A 23,206-nucleotide genomic window follows, 5' to 3' on the forward strand; every position below is an offset into this window, starting at 1 on the left:
GTGCCTCGGTGGCTCAGCTGGTTAAATGTCCAACTTCAGCTCAGGTCATGATGTCGTGGCTCGTGAATTCAAGCCCTGCACTGGGCCCTGTGCTGACAGCTCAGAGCCTGGAGCCTGCTTCAGATTCTGTGTCTGCCTTTCTCTCTGCCCCTCTCCTACTTGTACTCTGCTCTCTCTCTCTCAAATTAAACATTTAAAAAAATTTTTTAAATTGTTAAAATTTTTTTAAAAATTAAAAAAAAAAAAAAAAGATTTCTTTTTTCTATCCAATAAAGTACTCAGCAAATAGTTACCAGTGGTCTGAGAAGTCGCTTAATTGTAGTAACTGAAAAGTACTTCATCTGAATCACTTATATCTAAATCACTTCTTTTAAAAAAAAGTGATTTTTTTTTAACTTTTTTAAACGTTTATTCATTTTTGAGAGACAGAGAGAGACAGAGCATGAGCGGGGAAGGGGCAGAGAGAGGGGGAGACACAGAATCTGAAGCAGGCTCCAGGCTCTGAGCTGTCAGCACAGAGCCCTACGCGGGGCTTGAATTCACAAACTACGAGATCATGACCTGAGCCGAAGTCAGACGCTCAACTGACTCAGTCACCCAGGTGCCCCACATCTAAATCACTTCTATTAAATATGTTAATATTCCAATATTCTAACCCACTAGAAAATATACATAAATAATTACCTTTTGAAGCAGGTGGTGTGAAAAACCTATTCTGACTGTGAAAAGCACCCCGTCCTCCTCGATTGCCTGAAAATCCACCACGAGAAGAAATCTTCTGTGATACTTTGAGTGGTCGTTTTGGTGGGGGTATTCCATCTTGAGGGACCACTTCTTTACTTTCAGCTGCAACAAAGTCATCCACGTGCATAGATGGTGGTCTGCTTGTGTTCTGTTTTCTCTGACGAAAAATATCATGGGGTCGTATACCCTGTCCAAATCCTCCCCTGCCCCTTCCTCTTGGTGGTGGCACAACATGAGCTCGTTTGGCAGGTTCGATGTATTCAGACTTCCCGCTATTAAAATAAAAACACTCCATGAAAACTTATTCTTTTTTTTCCTATTTCCAATGAATATTTAAGTCAGTCTTTGTAATATTGAAAACTACATTTCAATTAGTTCTTATTTCAATTGTGTTAACACTGCAAACATCTCTATTCCTCTCCAGGGATGGACAACAAAACTAGCTAAGAATGGTACTCACATTTTATGATATGACTAACAATTATTTAAAATAATCCAGTTCACCTCTTGTTCAAACCTTCCAAACTCTCATAAAGTAGAAGAACATAACAAAAGTACCAGGGATATCCTGGCCAAAGTATTATCTTAAAAAAAATTCCAAACAATATTCATGACTCAAGTATTATGTCAACTTCCTTTTTTCTCTTATAGTTTCTCTTATAGTTAGTGTCTATCTTAAAATACATTGCAAGAAATAAGCTTCCATGACCACTGTCAAGATCTTCAGTAGAAAAAGTTTTACCTTGAAGTTATAAAGGTCTCATGCTTGTGCTTCCCAAGTTTGAATCCTTTAGTAGTCTTAGTTCTCCCTGGAGACGATGGTTCTGACAAAAATGAGCGCTCTAATTCTGAGTGCAAGTCAAAGTCACTACAGCATTTTTCAGAGAGCTCAATTAGGTCAACCTTTACCTGCAATCATAAAAATTAAACAAAATGAAAAATAATCTTAAATATAATTATTAATGTAACATTTATTAAAATTCTTATTTCCTATAAATTAGCTTTGACTCTCATAATAAATAAATTATAGGTCGGCCTCTTTCCCTCATCCTTTTTTTTTTTAATTAATTAATTTTGAGAGAGCGGGAGAAAGAGAGGAGAAAGAATCCCAAGCAGGCTCTGCACTGTGAGCAGGGAGCCCAACACAGGGCTTAATCCCACAAACCAGAGATCGTGACCCGAGATGAATCCAAGAGTCAGACACTTAACCAGCTGAGCCACCCAAGTGCACCCCCCCCCACCTTTTTTTTAAAGAATTTATTTTTAAGTAATCTCTACATCCAACATGGGGCTTGAATTCACAATCTCAAGATCAAGAGTTGTATGCTCCATTGACTAAGCCAGTCAGGCACCCCTTTCCCTTATCCTTTCAAAAAGCAACATCATTGGTAGTTAAAAATCTTAGGAATTCAGCTGCATTTTGGAGGGATGGAAGAGAGTGGCATTCTTCCTCAAAGAAGGGTTGTCAAATTTGGGAGGCCTCTGCTGTCTGACAAGGAACTCAGAATTTATCTATATAAATTAATAAAGTAGCATCTCCAAAACGTTTCCCAAAGAATCTGAAAATAACATACTTTGTAAGCCCTGTATAGTCAACATATCTATTATAAAAGGATTCTGTGCCACAGATCTCAAAGTTCTATGCATTTAATGAGGGTCCAATCTAAGTTTACTTCCAGAGAAATAAAAATTATGTTTACTTAAGTTTTATTTAAATTTAGCAAACCTAAAACCCCAAATTTTCTAAACCATGTAAGGTTACAATAAAGACAGTTGTGATTCAATATAAAAGTTATAAAAAAAAACAACATCCTTCTAACAAATATTTTAGATCTATGATGCTAGATATGGTAGGTAGCCCCTTAACCTCTTGCGCCTATTTAAATTTAAATTAATTAAAATTAAATAAAAAATAAAATTCAGTTCTTCAGTCACACTAGCAACATTTCGTTGTTCAACAGTCACATAAGGCTAATGGCTACTATACTAAACAGAGCACATTTCTGAACATTTCTGTTACTGCATACAGTTCTATTGGACAGAACAGTTCTAAAGAATCATTGGCAATTTACACTAAAGAAGAAATTATTATTTTTTTTTAATTTGAGAGAGCGTGTTAGCAGGGGAGAGGGGCCGGAGAGAGAAAATCTTAAGCAGGCTCCATGTTCAAGGTGGAACCCAACATGGGGCTCAATCCTACAACCCTGGAACATGACCCAAGCTGAAATCAAGAGTCAGACACAACCAAATGAGCCACCCAGGCGCCCCTTTTTGTAATTTTTAAGCAAGCTTTACGCCCAATGTGGGGCTTTAACTGACAACGCCAAGATCAAGAGTCACATGCTTGCTCTACTGACTAAGTCAGCCAGGCACCCCAAGAGAAATTAATTCTTTTTTTAAAAAATGTTCATTTATTTTTGAGAGAGAGAGAACAGGGGAGGGGCAGAGAAGAGGGGGACAGGGAGTCTGAAGCAGGTCCTACATCGACAGCAGCAAGCTTGATGTAGGGGTCGAACTCACATAAACTGAGATCATGACCTAAGCAAAGTTGGACACCCAATTGACTGAGCCATCCAGGCACCGTGAGAAATTAATTCTCTAATGCAATTTAAATCGGATTTTATGCGATATTAAATTTTTTAATGTTTATTTATTTTTGAGAGAAAGAGACAGAATGCAAGTGGGGGAGGGCAAAAAGAAAGGGAAACACAAAATCCAGAGCAGCTCCAGGCTCTGAGCTGTCAGCACAGAGCCTGACACAGGGCTCAAACTAACGGGTGGTGAGATCCTGACCTGAGCCAAAGTCAGACACTTAATCAACTGAGCCTTCCAGGCACCCCAGATTTTATGCAATAGTTTAAAAGAAGGGAAAGGAGCTCTCAAATATATTAAATACACCTTAAGCATGAAGTAAATAATTCTTTTAGTCTTATTGCATATAATAAATACTAACACTTTTTGGACCAGGGAATAAGCAAATATATTTATTTTTCTGATCAAGAAAAAAATAATACATAGTATAATATGTGGCTGAAATCATCCTCCCTAATATGGCTCTGAGAAACATAAATCACCATGCTTCTAATTTTAAATGTTTAACTATACTCTTACATGTTCAGCATTACGTTTAAGAATGCGAATTCCCTTTTGTACCTATGTTATTTTAATAAATAGATTCTTCACATTTGCCCCAAAATTAAAAGTAGATTGCCACAATACCATTCCTTTCCTTAAACCCCAAAACAGAAATGAATTATAATTCTGTGGGATACTTTTCTCTATTCTATACCCTACAAATATAAGAAAACAAAGTGCCTCAGAGTACTTAGGCAAAAACATAATTTTTCCCCAAAGAATCTCATTCTCAGGGCACCTTGGTGGCTCAGACAGTTGAGTGTCCAACTCTTGATTTTGGCTCAGGTCATGATCCCAGGGTCAAGACCTGCATCGGGCTCCCCACCAAGAATGGAGCCTGCTTAAGATTCTCTCTCTCCCTCTGGCCCTCTCCCCTGCTCTCACTCTCTCTCTAAAAAACAGAAAAAGAAAAAAGAAAGCATCTCATTCTCAAATATACAGATCACTAACTAGAAAGAAGCAAAATAAGTAGCATAAGATACTGAATGTCCTGGATACCATTAAGTGGGCAGCCGATATGAAAATAATGCAGTACTGGTCCTCAAATGGGCCTTTTTTTGTTTGTTTTTAAGATTTTATTTTTAAGTAATCTCTATTACCCACGGTGGGGCTCAAACTTACTATACAATGAAGAGTTGCATGCTCTATGACGGAGCCAGCCAGGCATCCCCTCAATGGGCTTTTAACAGCCATACAACATGTATCTTATTTTAGTGCTAATAATACACACAAAAACCAAAAAAATCAACAATAACTTTTTTCTAAATATTTAGTAATAAAATTACTTATACCAAATCCAGATCTGTATCAATCTCTTCAGCCTGAAATGGAGTGAACCACATGGATTTCAACTGATCATCCATGACATCAGCTAGCACATATGCAGTCCTAGAACAGAAAAGACATTTGGTAAAAAGCAGAATTCCAAAATCAAATTATTTTAGCTTATCTTCTAAGCAAAATCTGTACAATGTACAATTTAAAATGTCACCCTCAAAACTGTTAGTAAAATTAGTACTTAAAAGCCAAGTTTATTACACTGTAGCAATGTGTACAGAAACTGGCCATATTTAATTTTTCTAAATTTAGAGAGTAATTCCATCACAATGAATAGTTATGCTCTAGAAGTATCAGTAAAGTATAGCCTCCATTCTGCCAGCCTGCTTGTGTATAGCCTGTAAGATAGAAATGATTTATTATTTAAGTTTTGTTTCATTTTGTTTTTAAGTAGGCTTCACACCCAGCACAGAGCCCAACATGGGGTTTGAACTCACAACACTGAGATCAAGACCTGAGCTGAGATCAAGAGTCGGATGCTTAACTGACTAAGCCACCCCAGGTGCCCCTATTATTTAAGAGTTTTAAAAAAACATAGGAAACAAACAAAATGCTACAGAAGAATATGCAACATAGGCTGAATGTGGCCTACAAAGCCTAGAATTTTTATTATCCAGCCCGTAACAAAAATAGCTTGTTGGCCCTCTCTAGACCTCGGTCATTAAATATACAATACTCAACCACAAAACATTGCTTGTTTTACCTATTATTAAACAGATTCTGGAGAGATTCTGGAGCTGAAAGTACTGGTTCTATATCCTGGTCACCAAGAGGTAAAGGATCACCAGATGACTCCAGCATCTGCTTAAGTCCAACTACATTGTCCAACAAAGAATCCAGATTGTCATCATCTTTTGAATGTTCCTAGATATAGACAAAAGCAGAATAAGATGATACAGGTAAAACTTGAACATTTATGCCCATAATCTACTGACTCTTTAGTAGAAAAGGTTGTATTTTTTGATTACTAAGAAATTTGGAAAACTGTCAAAAACTTATGAACATTAAACATATTCAAATAAAACAAATACCAAAAACATTTGTCATTTTATTTCTAAAGAATGGTAGCAGGGGACATCCTGCATTCAAATAGATAATTCAAAAACTAATGCCTTCTTCCTTAAGATTCATAACAGTATGGAGGACTTCACTCCAAATTATTAATTCAAAGAGTTATTTCAAACTTTATTACAGGTATCCACCTGAAGGTTCACTATTTAAAAAGGTCACTGAAAAACTTGCACTAGTCAAAAAGAGAAAAAAATATATCTTAGGAATGAGCAAATGTTTTTATTTTGCTTCTGTTTTTCTTTGTTTTTTGTTTTGTTTTTTTTTTTTTTTGTTTTTGTTTTTGTTTTTTTTTTTACCAAAACAAGCTTCTCTAGTTCAAGGAACAAATTTTCTGGACTTTCTTCTTTGCTTTGTAGAAGCTGTTTTAACTCTGCAGCATTAATACTCATTGTCCGTGACGGATGAGTTCCCTCTACTTCCATGAGACCACTATCATCTCCACAACATCCCTGTAAATGTCACACACAAGTTAAATTTGAGAGCAGAGAAATTTGCAAAGATGCTTCCACACTTATACAGATATTTAAGCCATTTGCTGCAATCTTCCCCTAAGTGTTTTGGTTTTACACCAGTATAAATGGCTAGTTTTAAGAAAGAGTTAATCAGCTTAAGGCTGAAATGCATTTTCTTTGAGTAAGACTCACATAATAAATAGCTAAACACACATATTCAACATACTAGCAGCAAGGTTTCTTAACAAAAATATCCAATGGCAAATACACTGGCACTTGCTGGGCATGTAACATACTGATTGATACTTAAGTTAATAAAATGCCTACTACTAAAATAAAGAACTGATGAAACCTGAATTTATCTTTCTAGAGATAAAGCAAAGAACTAAAGTAAACAGTAACTATTGTATTTAGGGCTATATTCTGTAATGAAAAAAGTTAATATTTCCTGTTTTAAAAAAAAGTAAGCCATATAGTAAAAGGTATTAAGATAGTGATACTCCCAAATTTCAATACAATTCCTATCAAAATCCCAGCAATCTTTTTGCAGAGACTGATATAGAGATGGAAAAGTAGATTAGTGATTGCCATGGGCTAAAAGGGGAAAAGAGGAGTTTCTGTTATGGGCACAGAGCTTCTTTTTGGGATTACGAAAGCATTCTGAAATTACATAGCAGAGATGATTGTACAATATACTAAAAACTAAAGGGGTGAATTTTATGAGATGCAGATCATACTTCAATAAACACATTACGAAAAAAGCAGCAGCAGGAAGGAAATCTAAGGTAATAGTGGTAAAATACAAAAGAAAATGAAATATGAAAGGTATTATAAATAAAACTGATACGAATGACAGCTGCTGAAGAGGATGAAGAAAAGGAGGAAAGTTGGCTACTATTTCATGATTTCTATCGTGAAGTTCAGGGAAGATCATGATATAAAAGTAAGACAGATAAATCAAGTTTATGGGGGAAGATAATGAATTTGATTTTGGATATTCAGAGATTCTATCAAGTAGCCAAGGGCAAGGAGAAACAGGAGAGGGAAAAGGTGCCAGATAGGATATTAGAAGGTGTAAGATATATGTCATAGATAGAAATGAAATGATGGGGGAGGGGCGGAAGGGATATTCTCCTCTGATTAAGGAAGGAAACAACAGGTTAGAAAAAACAGGGAAAGAATCTAAGGGAGAGTGAAAAGATTTAGAAACCAAACAGGATGGCCTTGACCTTCCCAATGAAGGAGGTAAGAAAAGGAAATGCACTGGTGAGGGATGAATAAAAGCATTAATTAGCAGTCCTCAGGGACCAGCAGCTTCTGGATAACAAGAATGAACACTGGTTAGTGGTTTTTGATTAGAAACTGTTTAATTGATGACATGCATAAGAAAATCTGTCAAACTGATTTATTAACAACACACCACTTAGGATCTGGTAAAACTAATTAGTCTTCCATTACATAAAAACTCCTAAAATTTCTTTACGGTAGCTATAATGCTACCATTAAATATGCTCTTTACCTTTCAGAATCAAAATCTGATCTTTAATGATCAAAGCATCTGGTAAACTTAATCACTTTAATAAAGTATATCTGACACAAAGCAAACACAAATCTGCCAGTAAAATCAGTATAAAAAAAAACTACAAAAACAACAGGCAGCCAAGAGGTGCTTACTAGAGTAAAACAGAAAAAAATTTTTAAGTAGGCTCCATGCCCAATGTGAGGCTTGAACTCAAGAGCCAAGTCTCATGTTCTCCTGACTGAGCCAGCGAGGCATCCCTTACTGGAGGAGTAGATATTCTTAATATAAATTACACGCATTACATGTTTACTAAACAGTAATTTTACTTAATTTTACCTTATGAAATCATCCCATATTATATTTATTTTGGTAAAACTGAACTAAACAGGTCCTCCACAATTCTTCCCAAACACAAATCTTAAATATGAGCTGAATTTTTTTTTTTTTTTTTAAAGAAAGAAAGCGTGAGCAGGGGAGGAGCAGCGAGCTGTGCTGACAGCAGCAAGCTGGATGTGGCATTTGAACTCACCAACCATAAGATCATAACCTGAGCTGAAGTCAGATACTCAACCCACTGACACACGCAGGTGCCCTTGAGCTGAATTTCTTAAACCAGTGTTGACAGAATACAGACCCACAGGATGTTAACAGTATATGCACATGTACACGTACACACACACACACACACACACACACACACACACACAAAGTATTTTGCAGGCAATCCATTTGGGAAAAGCTAGATTAGACTATAGTAAAGCAAGTTTCTATTTATCCAGGAACTTTCAGAACTTTTAGTATACTAATGTGCACAGTTAAGTTCCATCAGGGGAGACTTTTCCAAACTTATCTGACCAAAAACACTTTTTAAAGGCAAGCCTATTAAAGGTTTCTGGAATTGTGTCCACAACATATACTAGATTTTGGAAAATATGATGGGAGAGATTTTTTTTTAAAGTTTATTTATTTTGAGAGAGAGAGAGAGAGAACGAGCGCACGTGAGTAGGAGATGGGCAGAGAGAGATGGAGACAGAGAATCCCAAGCAGCCTCCACGTGGTCAGTGCAGAGCCCGACGCAGGGCTCAAACTCACAAACCATGAGATCATGACCTGAGCCAAAATCAAGAATCAGAGGCTTAACAGACTAAGCTACCCAGGTGCCCCAGGAGAAATTCTTAATTAGATTTTAACAGTAAGATTTTAGAGAAATAGATACTTAGTATCTATGATGGATCCAAAATACCCTAGTGTAATAAACTTTGCAATCACCCCGAAAGCACAATATCCAAAACACAATGAGTAAATGCTCAATTAAATGACAGAAGGTAAATATCTGATTAAGAGACTAATAAAATTTGACTGCCCTGAGTGTCCCTGGCAAGATAACTCAATGTAAAAAATTATATAAAAGATGAAGGCTCTGTAAGGAGTATTTTTCTCTAAGTTGCCAAGTTACAGAGTATTCACAAATTAATGATGTTTAATAGATTTAAAAAGAGTTCAGTAAATTCTACTCTAAAACACCTATCTTTTTTAGAAATCAAAACCTTGCATTTATAGTCGGGTAAGGACACAGGAAAAAAAAAAACATTATTCTAAGTTCAAACTTCCAAAAATATTTCAAGATATTTTTGAATGCAAGTGATTTTTTTTAACTTATGACAAAAGTCTATAAATTTAAAAAATACCAAATACATACATATACATTTATGTACACTTACCATTGTGTCAGAGTTAAGAATTTGTCTCATAAATTCCAAAAATGAAGATGCAAGTTCACCTGTGTCCTTACTAAACGTGCTGACCACTCGTTTCAGTAAACTATGCAGAGCATTACTGTTTTTCCTCAAAGAACTGTAAATAAAGAGAGAATATGTCTCAAAATTTAAACATATAAATCTAGTATGAGAAATAAACGATCTCCAGTTCAGACAGAACAAAATTCAATCCATCATTTAAAAAATGTTTTGGTGTGCCTATGTACACAACACCATTTAACAAAGCAATATCTACAGATACCTTCTTTTAAAAATAAGCTTCAAGCCCCCCACAAAAAAAGAAAAAATTTCCCCCAAATAATAAAGATATAAAACTTAGCAAAAGAAACTCCAAATTCCCTATTTTTTATACTTTTTATAGCCTGAGGATTTCTCTAATACAAGGAGGTTATAGCCGTCTCAGAAGCCTGACCAGAAAGCCTGCTTTATGTAATAATTATTATGTAAATTATTTAATAATAATTATTATTATTACTATAATTTGACAGAAGAAAATCAAGGGTATAGACTGGGGGCCTGCAAACTTTTTATGTAAAGAACCTAATGGTACATATTTTATGCTTTGCTGGCTAAATAAAAACACAGTCTGTTTCTCTCTATACACAACACCAGTGTCAGTCACTACTCAACTCATTTGTGTAGTGGGAAAACAGACATAAACAGCACATAAATGCTGGCTATGCTCCAACAGATCTGTATTTATAAACACTGGTGGTCAGCTGAATTTGACCTGTGGCCCATAGTTTGCCAATTCCTGATATAGGTAGATTTAAGTATAACAATCAACCATATCCAAGTCCTGCTAAAATTATTCTATACAATTACACAGCTCTTTGTTGATCAAAAGAGAATTTCAAGGACAAAGTATTCTAATATTCAAATGTGCCCTTTGAGTTGTAACAATTCATAATTAATCAAAATGAAAATAAGATTATATTAACACTAAACATGCAGTGTTTACATTTGAAAAATATAACTCAGATGGATTCTGAGATGCCATCATAGAAGACTTTGGTAAAACAATACAAAAGAGAAAGATAAAGACTCCTGCTCTTGAGAACTTTATAAAATACTGGAATGGACAAGGCACAACACACAGGAATGAGATTAAATACAAAGATAATATGATTAATGGAAAAAGAATGGATTTAAAACTGGACTACACCAATTACTAGTCTCTACATATAACCTTAAGCAAATACTTCCATGATCTATTAAAATCTGGGGTCCACTACATACCTATTAGAATATCTAAACTTTTAAGCTGGTATTTTTATTGCTCAACTTTTTTTTTTAAGTTTATCTTTTTATTTATTTTGAGAAAGAGACAGAGAGCAAGTAGGGAAGGGGCAGAGAGAGAGGGACACAGAATCCCAAGCAGGCTCTGAGCTGTCAGCATAGAGCCTGACGCAGGACTCGAACTCACGAACTGTGAGATCATGACTTGAGCTGAAGTCAAGAGTCAGATGCTTAACCAACTGAGCCACCCAGCTGCCCCTGCTGCTCAGCCTATAAAGAAGTTGTCTATAAAAAGGTAGTACACTGATGGAACTGTTCTGTATGCAACTGTGGCAATAAACACATGACTCTATACATTTGTCAAAATCCACACAACTGCACAACATGAAACATGAATAAGGTTACAAGGAAAGAGAGAAAGCTAGAATCAACATCTAATATTAGAGTCAAAATGTCAGTATGGACTCATTTAAAAAAATACATACAAAGTGATGAATCACGGGAATCTACCCCCAAAACCAAGAGCATACTATATACACCGTACGTTAGCCAACTTGACAATAAATTATATTTTAAAGAAAAAAAAGGAGGAGGAAGGCACTTCAATCAACCAGAGCAATGAGGCAAGCTGGATCCTGTCTGCCTCCCCTTGTTACAAACAGCCAAGCACCAAGCTCAGGAATAGAAGGGCTATTCTCCTTTGGGATATCTGATGCTGATGGCTGTTACTGAGCACAGAACCCAGTGGGAACCTGATGGCCATCCCTAGGAGCCCGCTGAGTAAGTGCCAGCTCCATGGCTCCTAAGGGTGAACGAAGACAGAGTCAGAAACACAGTAACAGAGGGAATCGCTGCAGTCAAGACCAAAGTGCGTTCAACATTTCCATCCAATGGGAATGTGATCAATGTAGAATAGAGATCTTTAACTTTATTTCCCTTAGGCCCAGCAAAGAGGCCAGCTCCCCACTAATACATCTGGCCCAGCCTCCACACAAACAGCTCTCGGCAGGACCCCTTCTGATGCCCTAGGGCTCTGGATGTCCATGTAGTCCTAAAACCAAAAGGCCAGGGCCCCTTTGGCTTAACCTGTCCCACAGTCACAAGGGCTGGTCCACATTTGACATACGCAAGCCAGAGATAGTGCTCTGAAAGACTGAATTTTGTATGGACCCTGAGATGAACTCTGATGGATAATAAAGCAATGTCATGAAACTTGAAAAAAAATAATAAATAAAAATAAAAATACATACATACAAATAAATAGATACAAAAAGAAATGTAGACATATATATGCATGAGTTAGGACACAGGCATATATTTCCTAGCTCTATCCAATAAGAAGAAACAAAATCAGTGACACAAGCTGAGCAACAAAATGAATAACAATAGTATCAGATTATCATACAAAGAGAAAAAAAATAATGTCCATAAATTCATACTTATATCCCTGAATAAGTAAATAAATGAGGAGAAAGTGGTAATTCTTCTTTATAGAAGGATAATTAATAAATTAAAAAGGAATAAGAGAGAGGCACCTGCATGACTCAGTCAGTTAAGCTTCCTGACTTTGGCTCAGATCATGATCTCACAATTCCTGAGTTCAAGACCCATGTTGGGCTCTGTGCTGACAGCTTACAGCCTGCAGTCTGCTTCAGATTCTGTGTCTCCCTCTCTCTCTGACCCTTCCCCGCTCATTCTCTTTTGCTCTCTCAAAAATAAACAACCATTGGGGTACCTGGGTGGCTCACTCGGTTAAGTGTCTGACTTCGGCTCAGGTCATGATCTCACGGTTTGTGAGTTCAAGCCCCGCATCGGGCTCTGTGCTGACAGCTCAGAGCCTGGAGCCTGTTTCAGATTCTGTGTCTCCTTCTCTCTCTCTCCCTCCCCGTCTCAAGCTCTGTCTCTCTCTCTCTCAAAAATAATAAACATTAAAAATTTTAAAAATAAAAAATAAACCACCAAAAAAATTAAAAAAGGATTAAGAGAAATAGGAAACCAGCACTGGGATACCACAGTAAAACCTGCCACATGCCTAGATTCACTGATGAATACTAAAATTAGTGGACAAAAGGGTTTTTGTTTGTTTTTAACAATACTTTTAAATGTTTATTTATTTTGAGAGAGAGAGAGAGAGAGAGAGAGTGTGTATGTGTGTGTGTGTGTGTGTGTGTGTGCGCGTGTGTGTGTATGAGCAGGGAGGGGCAGAGAGAGAGGGAAAGACAGAAAATCCCAAGCAAGCTCTGCACTGTCAGTGTAGAGTCCGACCCAAGGATTGAACTCACGAACTGTGAGATCATGACCTGAGTGGAAGCTGGATGCTCAACCTACTGAGCCAACTGGATGCTCAACCTACTGACTAAAGTTTTACACAGAAATAAGATCCTGTATTTGCACAATGGAAATATATTTTGGAAATATATTCTCCAAAATATTTAATTAAAAATGTAAAATTATTAAGTTTACAGTGCAGAATCCTGACAGACAGCACCTCAGTCAAGTGATCAAAGTGGATATCATCAGAAATATATCAAGCATTTCCTAATATGGTGCACTAAAAGAGGTATTTCTCTCTGTGTAATCTTCTCAATAAAGCATAATCTCAATCTAATTATGAGAAAAAATCAGACAAAGCTAAATTGAGGAACATTCTACAAAATAACTAACAAGTACTCTCCAAAAATGTCATGGTCATGAAAAACAAGGATACAGGACACAAAGGATACATCACAACTAAAAGCAATGTAGGATCCTGTCTTGGATCTTAAAACAGAAAAAAACATTAACAGAAAAACTGTAAAATCTAAATAAATTTTGTATTTTAGTTAATAGTATTATGCCAAGGTTAGTTTCTCAGTTTTGGTAAATATTTAGTGGTTACATAAGACATTAACATAGGGGTAAAGGTGGATGAAAGGCATATCTGAACTCTGTACTATTATTTTTGTAATTCTTCTGAAAGTACAATTACCTCAAAAAAGAAAATTTTTTTGTGACGTGCTTCAGGGTTGTTGTTAGAACTATGTAAAAAGCATAAATAGTGACCTGCTCATAAGAAAAAAAAAGGCAGATAAAAAACCAGATCATTCTTTGCCTCTGCTCAAAATCTTACAATGGCCCTTATAATAACCCTAAAGGCCCTTGATCTGCTGACCCCCATCTTCCCCCCAGGTTACTTCTCCGACCTATGCCCTATCATTTTTCTCCTTGCTCTCTTACTCCAAAGATAGCCACCGTGACCTCATGACTGTTTCTCAGACACATTAGGCATGCTATTTGTGATTGTTCTCCCCCAGGATATTAACATGTTTCACCCTTCACCTTTGGGTCTTGGTCTTTGTTCAAGGGTCACCTTCTCAGTGAGGACTTCCCTGATCACCTCCCCGTATTTCAAATGACAACTCCTACCCTCACTCTGGCACTCACCAGCAGCTTGAACTGCTCTATTTAATGTTTTTCTGTAATATACTATGTATTTTACTCAATCTTTAGTACCTAGATCAGTATCTGGCCCAGAAGTGGCATTCAATAAGTATTTGTGGACTAAATGAATCCAGTGTCCATTTTTATTCTTTCATAGAGCCTACTATGTACCAGGTTTCTAAATGCTGGGGGACTAAAGTCAAGAAGACACAGTCCCTTTCTTAGGGTAGCTTATATTCAAATAAACAATAAATCTACATAATGCAATGTCAAACAGTATAAATACAGTGAAAAATATAAAGGGGGATAAGGAATGGGGACTCAAAAGATAGACTTATTTTAGTGTTTTGTTGTTGTTGTTGTTGTTTTACTTTAAGTAGGCTCCACGCCCAACATGGGGCTTGAACTCATGACCTTGAGATTAGAAGTCACATGTTTGGGGTGCCTGGGTGGCTCAGTCAGTCAAGCATCTGACTTCGGCTCAGGTCATGATCTTGTGGTCCGTGAGTTTGAGCCCCACATCGGGCTCTGTGCTGACAGCTCGGAGCCTGGAGCCTGCTACAGATTCTGTGTCTCCCTCTCTCTCTGCCCCTCCCCTGTTCGTGCCTGGTTTCCCTCTCAAAAATAAATAAACATTAAAAAAAAAAAAAAACCTCACATGCTCTACCAACTAAGCCAGTCAGGCACCCCAGGATACACTATTTTAGACAGGTATTTTGACAGGAAAAATATTTATACAGATACATGAGTGAAGTGAGAAATAAGTCTTATAAGGATCTACAGGAAAAACATTTTAGGAAAACAAAACAAAACAAAAAAGTCTGGAGGTAGAAATGAGCTTGACAGGTAGCAAAACTGAGGATAAAAAAGCTATGAGGTTAAGTCAAAGAGATGAGCAAAGGCCAGATTGTATACAGCCTTAAAGAACATTATAGAGTTTGGATTTTACTGCAGTATAATAGGAAACCACTGGAAACATTTCAGCAGAACAACAAATGTATCTGTTTTAAGTTTTTTTTTTTTTTTTTTTTTTTTAACGTTTATTTTTGAGACAGAGAGAGAGCATGAATGGGGGAGGGGCAGAGAGAGAGGGAGACACAGAAGGAAGCAGCCTCCAGGCTCTGAGCCATCAGCCCAGAGCCTGACGTGGGGCTCGAACTCACGGACTGTGAGACTGTGACCTGAGCTGAAGTCGGACTCTTAACCGACTGAGCCACCCAGGCGCCCCTGTTTTAAGTTTAAAAAATCAGTCTGAATGCTCAGAAAATAGATTTTAGGGGGACAACAGTGGAAGCAAGAAGTAGACTGGAGGCTACTGAAATGAGTCATGCACGAAATGACAGTGAACTGGACAAGGGTGGTAACTACAGAGTGGACAAAAGTGATCAAATTAGGGATAAATTTTGGAGGTATAATCCACTGGACTTACTGATAGGTTGCACGTAGGAAGTAAGGAAAAGAGAGAAATCAAGATCTTGGTGTTTTGTGTGGACAGTTAACGTGATAACACTTACTGGGATGAACAAGACAGAAACATGTTTGAGAGCAAGAATTTCAAGAGCTCTCCTTTAAATCTGTTCAGTTTGAGATGTCCAATAGAAAGTCAAGCAGAGACATCAAATAAATGGATGGGTTATTTGGAGCTTAGAAGAAAAATTAGAGCTAAAGAGAGAAACTGGAATAGGTTAAGACAACTTAGGAAAAGATTACCAATAGAAAAAAGACCAGAAACAGGAATCCAGCAAAATTAAACATATCACACATAATACTATGAGAGCTTAGGAATGGAAGAATCAAGCAAAGTTTTTTGGCTTTCCTGGAGATGGAGAGTAGAAGATGAGCTTTAAGGATATAGAGTAAATACCCAGGCAATAGGAAAAGGGGCATTCCAGAGTAAAATGTAAAGATTATGGTGAGAGACTAAGAAGGCGGGGTAGGAGGAAATGGAAAACTTGGATTTTCAGCAGGTGCCACCAACTGAAAGAGAATATAAAAGAGGAGACAGGTTTTTCAGGAGAAGGAAGTGGAGAAGGTAGGAGCCAGCACCAAAGAGCATTTGGAACGCAAGTTTTCAACCAATGTTACAAGAATTAACGAGAAGCACAAACATGTTTCCTTCTCCTTTCTGTCTCATAATCCTACAAACTTCTACAAATTTCCAAGCAAATCTACATTACATCCAGCTACCTTCCTAGAGAAGAAAAAGATGAGGGCATGGACAGAGAGACTGAAGCAGAAATTACACTTGAGGTTTACATCATCTCAAATTAATTTTATCTCAGCCACTTCTCTACAGAATAAAAAACACAGAATCAGCACAGAGTATCACAGCACCATCACAGCACCATCACTTCTGTTTGTTTGTTTGTTGTTTAAGTAGGCTCCACACCAATGTGGGGCTTGAACTCACAACCCTGAGAAAAAGAGCTGCATGCTCTACTGACTCAGCCAGTCACGCACCCTACACCAACCATCACTTTTAAAGGACTACAGGTAAATGTATCAACAAAACAAAAACAGTGTGAATTAATACCCCTGGAACAGTAAGATTCCCTTCTTAAATACTGTAAGATGTCCACATTAATTTGTCTATCTATTCAATTTATATTTTAATGCTGAAGATTGGATTACTAGCACACTTCACTACTAAAAAATCCTTTCCATAAATACAAATTTCTCCACATGAAAGAAATCACATCTTCAGCCTTCTACAACAGCAATGAATTAACTAATTTGGGGAGGGATGACAGAGTGAAAAGTTAAATCCAAGAATATATTAAATTAGATAAAGCATTACCTTTTTAAATGAAATAATCCATAATCATGCTCTGCAAGAAACATCATTGTTCTGACACATGTCAGTAGACAGCTATAACTGCTCTCAGAGTTAGCTAGCATAGCCAGTAGACAGTCACAGATTGAGGCCATCAATTCTTTGTTTGGTAGAGAATTGGAGAGCTGCTCCAGTTCAGAAATAGAACCTTCAGAAGAGTTTGGCAAAATAAGCGCAATGTCCTGTGAGGGTGGAGAGGAGTAGGGAAAAATTTTTCTTTCATTATTATCACAGTCGATTAACATTTTTATTTCAGAAACACACAGCAACTAATACTTAGTAATTATCTCATCAAAACATTGTCACCTTCCCACACCAAATATAAATTCAAACACATTAAGAACAATGGCGTCATTTTGCTCTTCTATAAAAGGTAATTCAAGGATATACACTTAAAGAAACAAAGACAAATATTTTACTTTACAATATTTTTACTTTAAAAGAATATCTCTTTTTAAGCTTGCACTTATTTGTTTGATTGTTTGTCTGGCTCTATGCCCAACGTGGGGCTTGAACTCATGATCCCAAGATCAAGATTTGCATACTCTACTGAATGAGCCAGCCAAGTGCTCCTACACATTTTTCCTTCTGTACTGCACTGAGTGTAGTTTCTATCTTCAAGTGGTTACATTCTTTTGGTACTAAAAGATTTTAAATCATGTGTTATTGATTCATTTGAATATCTTTTTAATTTATAAAGAAATCATTCAATGAAATAAATTTTTAAATGTTTATTTAGTTTGAGAGAGAGAGAGAATGCATGTGCGGGAGAGGGGCAGAGATAGAGAGAAGGATAGAGAATCCCAAGCAGGCTCTGACTGAGCCACCTAGGTGCCCCCAGTGAAATTAATTTTAATGAACATATTGGAATTTAAAACATCACAAAAAGAAATGGATAGAGCAAATAAACATTTTAAGCACTGTCTTTCAACTAAATATTTTCCTCTAGTTTTTATATACTTTTTTTTTTTTTTTTCAAATTTTTTTTTTTTCAACGTTTTTTATTTATTTTTGGGACAGAGAGAGACAGAGCATGAACGGGGGAGGTGCAGAGAGAGAGGGAGACACAGAACCGGAAACAGGCTCCAGGCTCCGAGCCATCAGCCCAGAGCCTGACGCGGGGCTCGAACTCACGGACCGCGAGATCGTGACCTGGCTGAAGTCGGACGCTTAACCGACTGCGCCACCCAGGCGCCCCTAGTTTTTATATACTTTTAAAATTCAAGTTTTTCAGCACTAAGCAAGTTTAACCAACAATAACTAAAAACTCTCACCACTCTTTTTATAGAAGTAAATAAAGTAGATTTTACAGAAACATTTTTAGGGATGTCTCATTGCCTTTAATCACTTCAACATACTGTAAACTAGTATTCAACATGGGTTACAACCAAAAAACAAAGTTTGAATCAGAAGGCAAATATAGTAAGATGAGGCCAAGAATGAGGTTTACGTGATCAGGGCAGCTATGGTGCTATGGTGTCATTCAGATTAGTCATAAAACCTGACCTGGGTTATATAACAAACACCAGTCAAATGGACACTTTAGGGTATAAGGACTTAAAATATCCTCTCTGCCAGGTCCAAAACTATATTCTACCAGGTCCTCTTTTTGTGAAAACAAGTCACACCAAAAATGCTCCTTCTTAGGTGTTAAATGTAACCAAACTGGATTTTTGTCAGCTGAATAAAGATAATCTTCCAACATGGGATCCTATTAAAAATATTCTGCCTGGGGGCACCTGGGTGGCTCAGCTGATTAAGAATCCAACTCTTGATTTTGGCTCAGGTCACAATCTCAGAGTTCGTGAGATCAAGCTCCCCGTCAGACTGCACTAACAGTATAGAGCTTTGCTTGGGAGTCTTTCTCTCCCTCTCTCTCTCTGCCCCTCACCCTGCTTGTGCACACGTGTGCACTGTCTCTCTCTCTAAGTAAATAAATAAATATTAAAAAATATACATTCTGCCTGAAAAAAATCACATCTGATTAGACAGGAGCATTATGATAAGCTAAGTACCATTAGGTATAGAAATCTTAAAAAATCTCAATCACAATGAGATTTAAAAGTTAAAACAATTTTCATTAACTCATGGAATTATAAACTGGAAGTCAATAATACACAAAGGTAGAAATACTACTACTTTTGGTCAACATCTGTAAGGAGAGTAGTCGGAAACACACTAAAACTGTAGTAGCCTATGATACCTTCAAAAGTTGTCCTAACAAAAAAACACATGGTATTAATTCAACCAATCACAAAGCTATAAATTTCAAGAATGAATCTGTGTATAAGTGGAATGAAAATGAACATGCTGGACATAACCAACCCCAACGAATATAGTGGCACATAAAGTAACTATCCAATGATGCAATCTCATAAAGAGCTCTTCAGAGAAACCTGTGAAGTACAAACCCAAAGAAAGCTATGAAGCACCAAACCATTTTATTATTGGTTCACTGGTCAAACAAGATCTCCCCGAACAACAGTAGGAATAATAAAACAGATGAGATCTCTGTGTTCACAGACAAGATTTATATAAAGGGAAGCTTTGGAACCATATACAAAAAATGAATTTATAAAATAACTATAAATACCTGATCACAGAGAGACTGCAAAATGGATGTGATATATTCAACACATTGTTGGCGAATAACACTGTCTCCAGGAGACCGCACCAAAGCTAACAGATCCTGGAATATCTCTGCATATCTTTCATCACCTTTAATAGTTCCATTAATTAGATGCAAAATAGCTAATTTACAAGCTTTGTGTGAAGCCAGAGCATCAAGAAGAGCAAGCAACCTGGTGGTTTGGCTAGTGTACTGTTTTTCTTTATCTTCTGAAGTGCTGAAATAAAATCAATACATTTAGTAAACAAAATTCTTAACTTTAAGGCATTATTTAACTAATATTTATTTTCCAACACATATCATCTTACACAAATCTTGTATAAAATATTTCAATCCTTGGATATTATGACTTCTTTGGAATTTTACAATTATTATAAAATTTTATAAATTCAGATTTCAATATATATTTTTTTAAATCAGAGTACTTTATAGTTCACCTTTTAAACACCCAAAATCAAGACCTTCAAGGTATCTTGCATGTGAAATAAAGTTTTCCAATTAAAAACAATCTACATATATTCATATACATACACAAATGTGTATGTATACCTGTGTATATGTGTACACATATATATATATACATATATATATGTATAAATACACACACACACACATATATTATCTGAGCATTCTAAACCCTGGTTTCCACATTCTAAGTGAAAAAAAATGTATGTGTCAAAAATAACTTGAGGAAAAAATGTTTAATACCTTTGCAAGTCTTCTACAATCAAATCCAACACAGTTCTCATAATCAGAAGTGCAGTTGGTGAGGCAAGATCACACAATTGAACACAAATACGCCGTAACATATGTTGAATGGGCTGGCAGGTTGTGCCAGAGAAAGAGCGAACTATTTCTTGGAGCAACTTTGCTTGAACATGAAGGTGCATGCTCCACAATTTTCGGGTGTTGAGTGCCACTGATATATCATGTGGCTCAATAACCTGTTAAAAAAGTATATTGTGTGTGTACGTAGATTTTCTTTAATATTTATTTATAGTCACAAAAATTGTTCAGGAAGAACTGTTACGAAAAGAACACATGCTTAAAACATTTTTCTATTATACAATTAAACATTTGCTTGAATTCAATTCATCTAGAAAATCTTATTGTTCTCAGGTTAGCAGTCAGTAGAACAGAGTCCATTGGTGAACCAACCTAGTTAATGGCAAATTCTAACACATGATAAAGGGGAAAAAAAGGATTTAAAAATAACAAAAGTACAAGTATACATAACAGCATAATAAAATTCACATTAACAAAAATTTATTAAAATGTTGCCCCCCATATTTCTTTAATGACCAACTTGCTTCAGTTTTATCTCACCCTCATCCGGTTACTTTATGTCTTTTTTAGGGGAAGGGGATGAGGGTTGTGGGTTTGTTTTGTTTTTTTTTTAACAAAATCACTGGCTTTTTTTAAAGCGTTACTGCAGTCATTTATAAGATGCATGTTATATGGAAGTGATACCTGAGTTGTTTGCATGGGCAATGGTAGAGGCAGCAGCTCTGAAAGTAGTATGAGTCCAGAAAAAAATCCTTCAGGAACCTTCAAGATTGAAGAAAGAACTTCTTTTAACATTAAAGACCAAGTATTATTGGCCAGTGTCTCTTCTGAGATTGTGAGTTTTTCATTAACTCCTTGTGTAAAAGTCAGTAAGATATCAATGATATCATTTTGAATTTTCTGTTCATCACTATCCAAACGACCTGAGAGAGGGATAGAGCACAGGAGCATGTGTAAAGTCACAAGTGCTGAAGGAACACGCATGTCCTTAAACTCAAAGGATCCACCTCTCAGGAGTTCCGTTAACATAGTTTTAAGAAGAGTGAGTGTGCAGCGAGCCATTGAAATAGTAGTAACTCTGTGAAGGGTAGTCCCCATGTTGACATGGAGCCTCCAGGGCTGAGTCAGAATACTGTTCAATTTTTGTAGAACCCGAATAAAGGTGTCCATTCCTTCAGCAGAAAAAAGCTGAATAACGGCAAGATTCCATTTCAGGTCTTTCTGTTGACCTTTATATAGGATAAGGGGAAAAAAAACTAATTACTTATATGTTAATAATCAGTTAAGATTTTTTAATATTTTATTTAATAAATGACATTTATACTAGGCCTTAAGAATAGTTTTTAATGTATAATAGCCATATTACCTTCAACAGGAGGTGGTGGACACGCGACATTACAGAGAACACGCAAGGCAGTGGTAAGGCCAACTCCTTCTGGTGTCATCAAATTATCGATATTCTTTAAAAATAAAAATGAACAGAAAGTTTAATTCTTGGTGCTTTGATACAAATTGAGAAAAAATTCCCAAGAAGGCATTAGTTAAAAATACATCTCATAGTAAGTACTTACACTTTAAGTATCTTAATTAAATGTAAAACATGAATAATGCTTATGAAGTTTATAAAAGTTATTTTATAAAATGAATAATTACAAAGTGCAAGTAGATTAAAAAGTGCTGATTAAAAACAAAGGTAACATACAAAACTGAATGAGATTCCTTGTATTAAGAATTTAAAATAGTTCTTTATCATATAGTCTTTCTAAATACCCTCCCTCCCAAAAATGAAGCAATAACTGATTTTACAGAGCCTTGTGGGCACTAAACCTCTTTTAAAACTGAGGAAGCAACAAGGAAAGTTTTAGCACTATATAACATACACTTAAATATAGATACCTAGTTGTGATGGTCAGTTAGGACATGGTTAAAGGAAAAAGAAATACAGTTGCCTATGTCCTTAGCACCTGCCCATGCCATGTTTCCTGACAATAGTTATGTCTGTTTTTGTAGTTTCTACAGAGAAGCACAGATGGTTTGAAAATCCTCAGAAAAAATAACATTTAAAAATGTTACTCTTTCAGCTTCTAAACCTCAGAGGAGGAACTTAAAAATTAGAAAATTCCTTTCCCTTATACATTTTTCACCTTACATCTTTTCCTCTGATTTCTTCCTTGCTGCCTTTCCATGATAATTCCACAAACTACATAAGGCAGCATGGAGCCACCAAGGGAAGTTTCAGTCTCAGATGAACTGCTTTTGGTATATCTTGGAATAAGAGTCATTCATTATTAAGTATAATTAACAAATAAGGATTTACAGAAAAGTCAAAATTCCTTTAATTATAGCACGTAATTTAAATTTCTAGAACTAAATTTCTTACTGGTTAAAATCTTGTACCCAAGTATCTGATGTTTACTGGATGTTTCCTTATATATTTTCCTGACCACACACAAGTACCCCGAATACATGACAACTTAAATTTACAGACCAAAAATGATCATATTTCTGCCAAATAAAAGACTGAATATAATGAGAAGCTCTAGACGTCATACAAAGCATAGAGTGAGGAACACAGAAGAATATGATGGCACCAAAGGAGATTAAAGTACTCTTAGGAAAGATGGAGTAAAAGGAGAAGATAAGGGAGACAAGTCAGTAAAGAAAAATCTAAAGCAGAGAAACCCAGATTAGAAAGAAATACATGTATGTTATTTTAATAACACATTTCAACTCCAAGACCAAGATGTTTTACACACACAC

General features: G+C 36.2%; 1 protein-coding gene across 4 annotated transcripts in view; it reads right to left on the minus strand.

Moving 5' to 3' along the window:
• VIRMA (vir like m6A methyltransferase associated) overlaps nucleotides 1-23,206 on the minus strand; it is a 58,564-nt gene that overhangs the window by 2,879 nt on the left and 32,479 nt on the right. For 3 of the 4 annotated variants that reach the window (XM_042923266.1, XM_042923265.1, XM_042923267.1), the window contains exons 12-22: nucleotides 21,813-21,906; nucleotides 21,131-21,675; nucleotides 20,369-20,604; nucleotides 19,625-19,877; nucleotides 16,996-17,213; nucleotides 9,483-9,615; nucleotides 6,084-6,236; nucleotides 5,420-5,580; nucleotides 4,671-4,767; nucleotides 1,487-1,653; nucleotides 685-1,016 (exon numbers count right to left, since the gene is read on the minus strand). In XM_042923266.1, the coding sequence (XP_042779200.1) occupies nucleotides 685-1,016; nucleotides 1,487-1,653; nucleotides 4,671-4,767; nucleotides 5,420-5,580; nucleotides 6,084-6,236; nucleotides 9,483-9,615; nucleotides 16,996-17,213; nucleotides 19,625-19,877; nucleotides 20,369-20,604; nucleotides 21,131-21,675; nucleotides 21,813-21,906 (2,389 nt within the window). The remainder of the gene's footprint in view (nucleotides 1-684; nucleotides 1,017-1,486; nucleotides 1,654-4,670; nucleotides 4,768-5,419; nucleotides 5,581-6,083; nucleotides 6,237-9,482; nucleotides 9,616-16,995; nucleotides 17,214-19,624; nucleotides 19,878-20,368; nucleotides 20,605-21,130; nucleotides 21,676-21,812; nucleotides 21,907-23,206) is intronic. The other variant, XM_042923268.1, reaches the window with a different exon arrangement.

Source organism: Panthera leo, chromosome F2 (genome assembly GCF_018350215.1).
Source record: "Panthera leo isolate Ple1 chromosome F2, P.leo_Ple1_pat1.1, whole genome shotgun sequence".
Taxonomy (NCBI): Eukaryota; Metazoa; Chordata; class Mammalia; order Carnivora; family Felidae; genus Panthera; species Panthera leo.